Below are 12,858 nucleotides of genomic sequence, written 5' to 3'. Positions count from 1 at the left end.
TAAAAAATAAAAGAGAGTGAGATCTCCTGTTAAATGTGTGGACGGCTGTCTGATGTAGGGCCTAAAGAAGCTGTTTATTCAAACACGCCACGTCGAATTAACCACATTGAAAGTAGACTTTGTATGGCGGTTAGGTACAGTTCTATCTATAACTATCAATCATAAAACCCATTGGCCCACCCTGTGATAAAACTTACATTTTCAGCCCCCCCGTGTAAACTGTGTGTCCCCGTCTAGTTGGGCCATTCAGTGAAGAGCTATTAAACTGCATCAGGCATGGATTACTAATGAGAGGGTGCTGGAAACTGATTCACCACCACGGTAATGAGCGACAAGCACTGGACATGTGATCTAAATAAGGTGGCACAATTCACCCCCCATCGAGGTGGACTCAACCACCAAACGTTTCTCTTTTCTTAAAAAACAACAGAAAACAGTTTATGTTCCTTTAAAAAAAAAAAAAAAGGTAAACGAACGAAGAATTATCATCATATGAATGACGTCAGAGGGTCTTTAATTAGGAAACAGGTTTTCCATCTTAAACTGCATTTCTCGCTACCTTACAGGCTAAACGGGGCACCGCGGGGGCAGGGAATCAACGCGTGTTTTAAAGGAGACGAAGGGAAGTGGAGTCATCGAGAGAGTGATGACGAGAGAGAGTTTGGCGGACGGAGGTGCACTTTGATGGACAGTCCGCACTCGCTGGAAGACTCCTCTTCCAACACTACCCTGCTCAGAGCGCCAGGCGTTAGGTTCAGTGTGTGTGCGTGTGTGTGTGTTTGAGGAATGAAAAGATGGGCGTTCAATCGCTTATGGGATTGTACGTTCAATTCAACCAGACGTCCTTGTCTTTTTATTCAAATAAACTTTGTTGTGGTTTTGGCAGCCTATCTCCGGGAATGTGCGCAAAGTTTGAATTGAATATGGGACTTCTGCTCAGTTGATGCGGGCGAGGTGCAAAACAGTATTGTCTGGTGCGTCTCCAACGGACTTGGAAAGATATATATTTATATATATAGAAAGGCATCTGCTGGACTCCAAAAGACGGACGATTCTAATGGAAAACCATGCATTATTTCAACCCATGGAGACATGGCACATAGGTTTATCTCAAGTCGCAGCGTGCCATCGGGTGGTCGACTCAACGCCAGATTTGCCTTCATATGCACTATTTCCTTATCCTTCACCTATGTGTGTTACAGCGTCATTTTTTTCTGCTCCAGCACAATCATGACCAAACAGGGTTCCTCCGACGAGAAGGGCTGCCCGCTGCCTCCGCCCGGGCAGAACGGTCCCATTGAGGGGAAAGTTTCCGGGAAATTAAACGGCTGCACTTTACTCACTCCGGATGTCAGGTTCGCCCGGCGGGAAGAGGCTCGAGTGCCGGGATCGGGTCAACCTCGCGACCGAAGTAAACACGCCGCCTCTTGCTGTGGCAACCTCTCGCGGAGCGTTCCCGCCACAGAGTACACTTTGAACAACCTCACCGTTTCCCAGAAATACGGGAACAAGAAGCTCCCCAACGCGCTGATCGTCGGGGTGAAGAAGGGGGGCACGCGGGCTGTGCTGGAATTTATCCGGATTCATCCGGATGTGCGCGCGCTCGGAACAGAGCCTCACTTTTTTGACAGACACTATGACAGGGGACTGGACTGGTACAGGTGAGACTTGCTGCTGGGAATGTCTTGGATGTTGTGGCTTTGAGTGTGTTTCATTTATGTATTGATCATTTAATTTCCCCTGGTAGGCTACTGTCCCTGAGCAAATAGGTTTCCACGGGAATCTTCACAGGGATGTTTTTTAACGGTTTACATTAAAAGTTTAAAGGACGTCTATGCAAAATAAATAATGCAGTTTCATTATCATTTTGTTAAACCTAAAGTGTGAGATCATTATGTGTACATGCTGATATCGGAGGGTGTGTGTAGGTCTGCTGCACGTAAAGAGCTTCAATAATATGTGTATGAGTATATAAATAATATAGCCTACTGCAACAGCATAAAGGGAACCAGTCTCTGCTTCAATAAACTTGCAAAAGAGTCGGCCTTTAAACTTTAAAGGTGGACCATTCAGATCATGGCCCAAAATCCAAAATGTTTGCTGTACTGGGGTCTAAATGTTTGATATGCTATTAGCTTGGTGATTTTTATTCCTTGACTTATAAGACACCCTATTATGGATATAATAATACGTTAAAAGTACATAAAACAGACATTACATGAAACTACGATTACTTTAGGAGCTACCTTTCAGTATTGCAATCCCAAAATCTTGATCGTGTTTGAAACTCATGTTGCGTCGTCATGTTTTCTTTCTCGTTCTCTCTCTCTCTCTCTCTCTCTCTCTCTCTCTCTCTCTCTCTCTCTCTCTCTCTCTCTCTCTCTCGCTCTCTCTCTCTCTCTCTCATCTCTCTCTTGTATCTCTCTACCCCATCGCTTTCGATATATTTATCTTCCAACTTTCTCTCTCTCTCTAGACTCTCTTTATATCTCTCCCTCGCTACCTCTCTATCTCTATACTATACCTATATATCTTTACCTCTCTCTCTCTCTCCATATATATATATATATATATCTTTAAACTCTTTTTTTTACCTCTCCCTACTACCTCTATACAGCTCGTTCTTTACCTCTCTCTCTATATACCTCTCTCACCCTCTACGTTCACTATCTATAGCTCTCTATATATAGCACTTTTTCTCACTCTATATACCTCTCTCTCTGCATACAAACATGTCTCTCTATACCCCTCCCTATCTCGAATTTCTCTCTCTCTACCTCTCTCTCTACTTTACTTTCCCTACTACCTCTCTATCTTCCTCCCTCCCTCCCTCTACATCTCTCTCTCTCTCTCTCTCTCTCTCTCTCTCTCTCTCTCTCTCTCTCTCTCTCTCTCTCTCACCCTCCCTCCACCTATCAATTCATCGGTTGTGTCCTCTAGGCCTTTATATTTTACAAATTCATGCAGGCCTGATGGTACAGTCTGTCCTATTATGTTACCACTAGACAGATAACAGATAACACACATGCACACACACACAAACAGGCACACGAACATCCACAAAGACACACACATGCACACACACGCATACACACACACACACACACACACACACAAACACACACTGGCAAACGCAAAGGTACACACAGCCACCCAAACAGCCTCGAACAACCACACACACAGGCACATATACTGGTGCAGTGTTCCTCTCCATGTCTCAATGACAGTGAAGAAGTAGGCTTTATATGTATCCAATACCGAGCATATTAACATCACCATAAAAGCATTAATAAAAGGCGTCGCACACACGTCATGCCGGCACGTCTTCATGTTCTACAGAAGCATAAAGTTCAAACACAAACGCATCACTATGCACCATCAAGACTTAAAAGGGCATTGCAGCGCTATTGATTTTTCCGGGAGTCAGACGCTCTTCCAGTAGATGCCTGATAAGTGTTGAAGTTGTGTGACAGGCCTGCAGCCCAGCGAAACACGCTCCCCGAGTCGGACCATTAATTGGCACGGAGAGACAGTCCTCTCCGCCTGCCATGCCATCATCACAGAGGTTGATGAGGAACGGTTCTTATTTAACGCTAAAATAGCTTGGCATAACTTTGCCATTAATGAGCACTCTTCACGCTATAATAAAGATTCTCTGTGGCATGTATTAGCAAAGATCTTCTTTAGCTTAAAAATAAGTAAAAAAGAAAAAAAGAGAAAGAAGTAAAAAACATAGCAGCCCAGGGCATACCGGTATGAATCATTAGCCTAATTAGCTTGCAGCATGAGGCGAAGCTGCCGGTACTTTTGCAAACTGTTCCAGCATCTATTTACCTGGTTTGTAGCATTTAAGGCGCATGCTACAACAGTTTCGTAATGATGTGCTTGTATGCAGCTCGTTAAAGATGTAGTGCGATTTTTTTTTACCTGCCTTGTTTATTTTGACAACTTTATTGTTGGCCAAATACAATATGAAAAGCACACCAAACAAGCAAACAAAGGAAAAAGATACTTGACTTCATAAAGTACAGCCAATTGAGGCTATTTGAGATCCTACATTCATGCTCTAGCATTGTCTCTACTTGGTTTTTAGCACGTAATTGTGGTAGAGAGAGTCGATATAAACACACTAAACAGGTGAAAAATAATAGCAGCCTGTGTAGGTTCATAAAAAACATGTAGGTGATTAGATTTAATGTTGTTACATATACAAGAAACAGTGTGCAGAAAGCTACTACCTTCTTCTGTATGCAGCTATATGCAGCTAGCAGGTATATTTCTTTCGATATTTTATTAGGTAAGAAGAGGAAATGTATCACAGCATAGGAGACATGATTCAATAAAATTCATTACCTTTCTGGTACTATACTAATACATTCTGGAATGTTTATGTCATGTTTTGGGATTACGTTAACTAAAGAAACCTACAGTAGTAGGCCTACAGCAGTATTAGGCAGTAATAGGCCTAATATTACCATGTGGCAGTGAGTTGAACTTCATTCAACAGATAACTTTTCCCAAAAATTTGAATTCAGCATTTAGGATTTTGAGGGTTAAAACTCTGAAACACTTTGAAGATGTCATCTTATGATTCCTGACTGTCAACACAAAATGTCTGCTTAAATAAGACAGAGTATGTGCCTGCCATTCTGAGTAAATATAAAGTTGATATTTATTGCTGCTTTCATCCAATAGACAGACAAGAATAACATAGATCATGCTTAGAGAGATGTGTCAATATATCCATTTATTCAGTAAACCTCCATTCACTGTGTCATTGTGGACATCTTCAAAACAAACAAACAGTAAACACAGTGGTAGGGTTAATATATGATATGTTATAATAAAAGGATTTCAGAAAAACTGTTTCTAAAGAAGTGAGCCGCTCAGAAGCTTATCAGACAAGCAGCAGGACCGTTAGAGATACTCATAGCTGAACGTGGTACACTTTCAGTGCAAAGACTAAAGACATTCTCAAGTGTCTGGGGTGGGGTAAAACTCTGCTGGATCAGAGTGTTCATGATCAAGATGAGCAATTATCCATCCCTTTTGTAGATGACGTGAACAAGACATTGATATTGTAATGTCACAGATACTTAGCGTATTACAGAATCACAGATCTTAAGTGTACCGACATTTGAGCATATTTTGTGGATGATAGAGTAGTAGTGAGGAATAGGATATCTGTATAAATATGATATATCTAAAAACGAAGGGATATGGAGCAGGCACCTATATTTAAATAATGATTTCAGACCAAACAAACATGTTTTCCATGGACTGAAATGGAGGAGTACGGCATCTATTCATATTAAGGACTTAACCAATTTAAACAGAGTATATGACCACTTTTTGGAGAGACCTGCCAAATAACTGTTCACTTTCCGGGAGTGATTAAACTGTCAACAGTGCAGCCACTAATTCATCTTGACGCACGGCACCTAAATATGCAAGGATGTTGTCCGAATTGTGAATTAGTCCAGCGAAGCTATGTTTTAAATGGCGGAAAGGTGATCAATCATGTAATCAATCAACCAACACAATCAATCAATTAAGTAGTCTCCAAGGAGTGTGAGTTATTCTAAACAGGAGCTGCATCTCCGACCTGCTGCAGATCCCTCCATCTGAAGATGACTATGGGAGGGATTATGTGCAGACATAAAATAAGAATAACTGCTAGTAATAGAAGAACTACAATAAAATATGTGGATATTAGGGAGGTGGATATGAAATAGGTGGCTATGGATGTTTAGCACATATGTAATCACGAATCAAGTAAAATCCAAATCAGACCCACATAGACAAAGATGAGAAAATAAACAGGGACGGGTTGGGAAAGAAGGAGGTTGCAGCCATGGAAATATGCTCCCTTGGCTAGAAAAAGTATGAGTGTTTAGTAGAGACTGCACTAAGGTGTCATTGAGTGTGTTTGGATACACCGGTTATCTGATGCATGTATTGATCAAGGTAACACAAGCTCCCTATTAGCAGATGGCTAGGTGTTTGCCTGACACCGATTCCAATCAGTATTGAAGGGAACATGAAACAGCTCATCCTGGTGGTGATGAGCTCATGCATGAAAGAGTGGCACAGATTTCAACCACAGCATTCATTAAAGACATGTCTCCTGTATAGCTCCAGGAGCTGGCTTTAAAGGGGTTAGCATCAGTCGCTTATTAGTCCCTGACTGAAACAAAACCAGCCCCAAAGTAGTCCTGTGCGGCTGTATAAAATCTGTTCATCCGTCTCCCAAAGGTCATGCCCTTTTTATAGCCTCACGTTTTTCCGTGTTTACGTCTGGAAATGATCCAGCTGTGAGATGTATTGGCGCTCTTCTGCAATAGCCAAAGCCACCCTAATCACTTTGATCTTATCAGCGATCAGTGATTGGAATATGAATTGCGCTGCAATTTTGCATCAGTGTTATGCCGTTTGACGCTTTCTTTGAAAATACATTAAAGGGAATGAGGATCGAAGAACATCTGTTTCAATCCTTTTATTCATTTTATTTAGCGTTTGTATAAACTCGAATGCACGCGTAGAACTCCTGAACAGCTTAGAAACTGCGTGTTTTTCCTGAGTGCAGGCATACATTCTATTGGCGTTAATGCTATGCTGAGCGAGACAGGATGAAATATATGTGGCACGAATATTCTGACAGATAAAACCGTGAAGTGTTAATGCCATGTCAAGATAGACAGGACAGAATATAATACATTCATATTCCCGATGCATTATGGAGATTTTTCACATAAACAATAATACTAGTATACATGTCCATGGAGGCTACAGAATTCTATACCTTGTAACAAGATTGCAGTTGTTAATATAGTTGTCACCTGTGGCGGTATTTCAGCAACATCTGCGCACACACAACGTACATTTGGTGTTGTTTCAAGTTTAAACAACCGTACGCATTATGTAAGCTATGGATAATACGAAAAAAAGAGCCTGTTGTCCCACTGAAATGTTTTGTATTTATTGTTATTTTATGTTAGTAAAAGGTGGGGTGCACCTAGTTAGATCCACATGCACTCTATCACTGCTAAACGTTGTGGCTACGTAGAAACATAGTTTGCTGCTTAAGTTGTTGTTCTTCAAGCTTATGGAAGATGAATTGTTGTGGCGGCCCTGAGGCTCAGAAGCCATCAGGCCAGATTCATAAATAAAACGAAATGGGTCGATACCTTTAAGGGAACTTATTAGTAGTACTAACCCGAGACAGACAAATCTGGGAGCGGTTAGCTTTGATTGGCGCATCCGAAAGAGATAATATAGGACATGCCACAGTTTATCATCGAGGATGCGTGGTGAAAAACACATCAGACCTACCTAGATCTTTTAAATTTGATTGTTTCTGTTCAAAATATGATACGTGTTTTACTGATGAGCCTAGCTATTGTTTACACATTTCGATATGTTTTCCATAATAATGTTTAAATGTTTACAATATTACTAAGGTCGTCAAGGCAACCTTTCTATTGTAGGAGATTTGCACAAGCTTTGACCTCAACCTTGTCCCTACTGCTATTAATAACAACATAATCCTAACATTCTTATGACATAAAATTGTAAATTCTAACTGCACTTAAATTCAAAAGACATGCACTCACGCCTTATGAAACAAGGTTTCTTGTGGTTCTCCTTCGGCCAGTAAAATGGATACAAAGAGCAGCTTCTCCCGGTTGAGCCCTCTCCTTCGGCCTGGCTGCACATCTCGTTAACTCCTGTGGCTCAAAAGAACCCAGTGCACAATTAGTTATTTCAGTTTTCCATTCATTTGTCCCATCTCCTTGTGTCCATCCAGGGGCCTGATGCCCAGGACCCTGGACAGCCAGATCACGCTGGAGAAGACCCCCAGCTACTTTGTGACCGGCGAGGCCCCGCGGCGCATCGCCAGCATGTCCCCCGAGACCAAGCTCATCGTGGTGGTCCGGAACCCCGTGACGCGCGCCATCTCCGACTACACCCAGACCCTCTCCAAGAAGCCCGACATCCCCACCTTCGAGGAGCTGGCCTTCAAGAACCGAAGTCTGGGCGCGGTCGACACGTCCTGGAACGCCATACGCATCGGGATGTACATCCTGCACCTGGACACCTGGCTGCAGTACTTCCGCCTTTCCCAGATCCACTTTGTGAGCGGCGAGCGCCTGATCACCGACCCGGCCGGAGAGATGGGCCGGGTGCAGGACTTTCTGGGCCTGAAGCGCATCATCACCGACAAACACTTCTACTTCAACCGAACCAAGGGCTTCCCTTGTCTGAAGAAGCCCGAGAGCAGCAGCCAGCCCCGCTGCCTGGGGAAGTCCAAGGGGCGGCTGCACGTGCAGATCGACCAGGAGGTGATCGAGCAACTCAGGGAGTTCTACAGGCCGTTCAACATCAAGTTCTATGAGACGGTGGGACACGACTTCAGGTGGGACTGAAGAGGTTTTATTTAAGGAGACAACGCCGCTGTGGTACTTTGGAGCCTAACTAGGCGAATCATCTTTTTGGATTATCTGAGGGATGTGCACAGTTCCCGACATGAAACGTATGAATGGACTATTTATCTGGGAATGACTTCGGAACGAGAGAAAATGCAGCAAGGGAAAATAACGTTTGATTGAAAGGAAATGAAAAGAAGTGTGTACGTTTTTGGATTGAATTGAGGAAGGCTTAATGCGCCATTTGAACTTCTGCTGCTTCGGGCTAAAGGCAACATATACTACGTGTATATAAGTGTTTATCATGCAAAAAAAGATCACATGACAGTGATATTTTCATCTAAGAAAAAATATGTGTGATGATGACAAAAGAATATAAAAAAGCAAATATATATATGACCTGACTATATTAGGTTGAGGAGTAAAGCAGTTGAATTGTCATCGTATGATATATTTAATTTAACACATTGTGGCAATGCATCTTTTTCTAGAAACTTCACTTAACCCGGACCTCTACTACCAAAAACAAGGCTTTAAGATCATGGTTAAAGCTACTGTCATGCGTCAAAACAATAAATAATAAAAAGCATTTTTGCCTGAAGATCTCTTATTAGTGTGACTTGAACTATTATGACATCAAAATCAATAGGGGTTTCAAATGGGCAAATCAAGAACTTTTTAAGTTGAGAAATGTTCACTTAGAATTAGAGTGTTAGAATAACAATACACTTGTAATAACAATAACACACTTTCAACTTAAATATATTATATATATATATATTGTATGTTTGATTACTGTCGTTTCTATTATAAAGTAGAGTTATTCATTGCATAATTTGCATTCTAGTCATGCAACTGTGAATTGGCGTTTTTAAAACACTAATAGGGAAAATTGACCTTGCTCCCATTCAGATAATTTGGTATTCACAGTAGAATTATAACTAGGGATTTTTTCATTTTTTCAGCATAGGGCCGTTGGCCAAGGACAATGTTTAAGCTGTCATTTGCGATATTCCCCATTAACTCTTGATGAACCTGCCATGGCTGTCTACAGTTTTTCACTACTTAGTGAACCCTGACAACGAACTGATACACAGACCAGTTTAGCAATGGGCTCCACTTTATCTCTGCTCAGTTAATTATACAATTTCTCCCAGAATGCTCAAGGCCTGGCAATATCACAAAATGGAAAAGTGCCACACTACTGCTGGTGTTTGATATTTTAAGAGGATAACAATATGTTATGTCTTTATTTTTTTCTGCACAGTATTGGTATTTCACATTTATGCTAATTCCATTTTACCTTGAAGCTTGAGATGAGTGCAGCACAACTATATACTCAAAATATAATAAATTATGCAATATTTCTTTGGTAACTTGGAAGATATCCTTATCTGACCTATAATGTTTATTAGATCCAGTATGATTATGGAGTCAACCTATCGGAGTAAATATAATTCAAATCTAATTGGCTTTACTGGTCAGTCTAACCTTCAAAGTAAATACCAAAGAAGGAAACAGTCTGTTGTAAATGTCATGAACTTTAAATGACTCTTTAGCCTGATATACCTCAGCTATTAATTAGCCACATCAAACAATAAACACAGAAAATGAATAAGCATGGATTTTGTTGCAGAGTTGATAAAGAAGCAGACTCATCACATAAATCCAGCAAATATATGTATTGATATTCTTCCTCAACAGTTTAAAGTTAAAACCTTGCAATGTTTTGATTGGACTTGATTGTGTAGCAGGATGTCAGCATAAAGGTTGCGGTGGTGATTCATCGTTATTTAATTTAGACCTTGTAAACCAATAGCAAAAAAAGAAGCAAATGCATCATTCAAATCTTGACATATTTATGAGTCTATCAGCCAAAGGCTTAGACTATATGTGTTCAGTCTTGGATATAGCCTGAATATTGTTTACTCCGCAGTTACAATATACACACTCTACCTAAGCATGGATTTCTTATTGAGCCGCAATTTCTGATGCCAATACCCCAAACACAGTCCGGCTAGCTAGTTTTTCCACTTTTCACAAATCCTATCAAATCCTGGAGGATAAAAAAAACGTATTCCTCCTCACATTTAGTCCCGGGCTAATGTGTTAGCTTTCGAAATATCGAATAACACCATCAAAGAACAATATGCCTTGAACGCCATTTCACGGTTTTCTTTAAGGAAAACCCTAACATCGCAAGTATCCTGATATGTAAGAAGACATTATGCATTAGTAATGTCCAACAGTCTGAAAATAGATCTCCATACTGAGGACTAAAACCAACCAACAAACACACTGTTTGTGTGTGTAGGACTGTGACCTCAATTACCGAAGCAAACACATATAGTTACAAAACAATGGCGTCCGTTACGCGGGAGATGGAATTTAAATATTCATGCGCAAGACAGCGCCTTGCCTCCGCCTAATGAGCCAAAGCCACATAGGATAAGGAGGAGTGGTCGTTTATTGTCATTGGGCAACAGGATAAGACACTCCGAAGCAAAAACCTCCCCTCCTAGAAGGATGTCTCATTAGGGAGCCAAAATGGCACATGCATTAAAAGGCCTTGAGAATATCTTCTTATTATAATTCCCAGACGGCTTTTCCGGCTACGCTATCAGTCCGTCATGAATCAACAAGGCCGTGTTCCAAACCAAACGCCGGCACCACCGCGTGTGTTTTTAACATCGAGGACCGAAGCAGATTGCCGTTGTCTTATAATAGACAGAGAGCATCCGCACTGCCGCCTTTTTTTCCCCCCGCCACCGTTTGATGTTCATCCACCTAACAAGCGCCATGCTAATGAAGAGCTAGCCCATTAAAGGTTCTGCGTGATCAGTCCCTGCTTTCATCCTTTCATCGCAATGTGTGTTAGTGAATAAGAAGGCTGTTGCTACCCATCAAAATGCTCTGTGCCTCTCTCTCTTTCTGTCCCCCCACCCTCTCTCTCTCTCTCTCTCTCTCTCTGCCACTCACGTACATCCATCAAAATGTTCTCTCTCTCCCTCCCCGCCAATCTCACACACACACACACACACACACACACACACACACACACACACACACACACACACACACACACACACACACACACACACACACACGTGAACTTAAGGACCTGTCCTCGGCAAATTTTCCTCTGGCCTGGTGAGCATGTACTGACGTTCTCGGCAGGTCAAGCAGGGGGCAGGTCTCCAGGCACTAGGTCCACTAATGAGACCGGCCTGTAGGACCACGCGTGGCATCTGGATGGCCGCAGTCCCCTCCCCCCCTCCCTCTAAAGAGCCCCCATCTCTGTCCCCCCACTGGACAGAGACGTTTTGTTTCCCTCGTCAAGCTGGGAGGGATTCTTCCACTCAGACATGAAGGACATTAACGGATGGTTTGATATGATTTGTATCATGAGAATGGTCGTCCTTCTTGAAAGGGCAATGGTACGGTTGTCCTTTACGTTCACATTGTGATGACTGAGCTGATATTAAACTGATGGCATCAGATTTACTTTCTAAATGTGCCCCCCTCCTCCCCGCCCTCTCCCCCAGTTATTTCAGTTTGTGCACACTTAAAGGCATTGGTCGGGTACTACCAAAAACAGTGTTCCTTTGAGAGATGCATCAGTATGATAGAACCCTCAGAGCTGATCTTTAGGTATACAGCCCTTTCCTGGAAATTCCATGTAGGAGGAGGAGACACATTCGTTGCATATGAGTTCATTCAACTTGCTTTGTCGTCAGTAGCTTTCGCAACTCAAAACATGCACATTTCTACATCAATTGCATGTTTCACAGGTGGCCTTAGATTGAAGGTAGTAATCAGCAATCCAAGACTGAAACACCTATAACGGCCCCGGATCATTTGGCGGTTTAACTGGCGTGATTAAAACCCCATCAATGACGTACACGTGGACTGGGAAGCGCCGCATTTCATTGTGCCGTAATGTGGAGGCAATTAAAAAAGGACAATAATTCGGGACGATCCGTCTGAAATAGTGCGGTGGTTTGGTTTGAACTCACAGACACTCATCAGAGCCAAGTGGTTCAGCTTAAAGCTCGGATATCAAAGTGAATTTATAGGATGACGTCACAATGCAATTGTTAGAGACACCTTCATTGTGCAATCAGGTCTAACACAGGTGAATTCACCAAAGTTTTCCTATATAAATTACAATTTCAATACAGCTTTCCTAAGTTCCCGCCACTTAGATTTTCTCACTTTGTTTTGCAACACAGCATACCATTTACTAAGAAAAACACCTCTACTCTTTACACGGATTCAATCCATTGCATTTGAATATTCTGACACTGAACAGAATGTATTTAGTGTCATAGATGATTATTATATTATATTAAATTATGATTGCATAATCATTTCCCAATTTTTTTCATATTTTTATTTATCGGATACGTCATTATTTAGTTTTTTTTTCTTC

At 41.7% G+C, this 12,858-nt stretch overlaps 1 protein-coding gene across 1 annotated transcript; it reads left to right on the top strand.

Annotated features, from left to right (window-relative positions):
* The first annotated feature begins 534 nt into the window (after nt 1–534).
* On the top strand, nt 535–9,032 carry hs3st2 (heparan sulfate (glucosamine) 3-O-sulfotransferase 2). Its single transcript, XM_060038223.1, has 2 exons — nt 535–1,661; nt 7,808–9,032. The coding sequence occupies exons 1-2, from the start codon at nt 1,093–1,095 to the stop codon at nt 8,424–8,426; spliced, it is 1,188 nt and encodes a 395-aa protein (XP_059894206.1). The 5' UTR covers nt 535–1,092; the 3' UTR covers nt 8,427–9,032.
* Nucleotides 9,033–12,858: the final 3,826 nt, after the last annotated feature.

Source organism: Gadus macrocephalus, chromosome 2 (genome assembly GCF_031168955.1).
Source record: "Gadus macrocephalus chromosome 2, ASM3116895v1".
Classification (NCBI taxonomy): Eukaryota; Metazoa; Chordata; class Actinopteri; order Gadiformes; family Gadidae; genus Gadus; species Gadus macrocephalus.
Note: the sequence above shows the minus strand (reverse complement) of the source record. Positions and strands in the feature narration are given on the sequence as shown.

Coding starts and splice junctions, on each gene's coding strand:
- hs3st2 (XM_060038223.1), top strand. CDS start 1,093: ATGGCACATAGGTTTATCTCAAGTCGCAGCGTGCCATCGGGTGGTCGA. Junction 1,662..7,807: donor AGGGGACTGGACTGGTACAG/GTGAGACTTGCT, acceptor GTGTCCATCCAG/GGGCCTGATGCCCAGGACCC.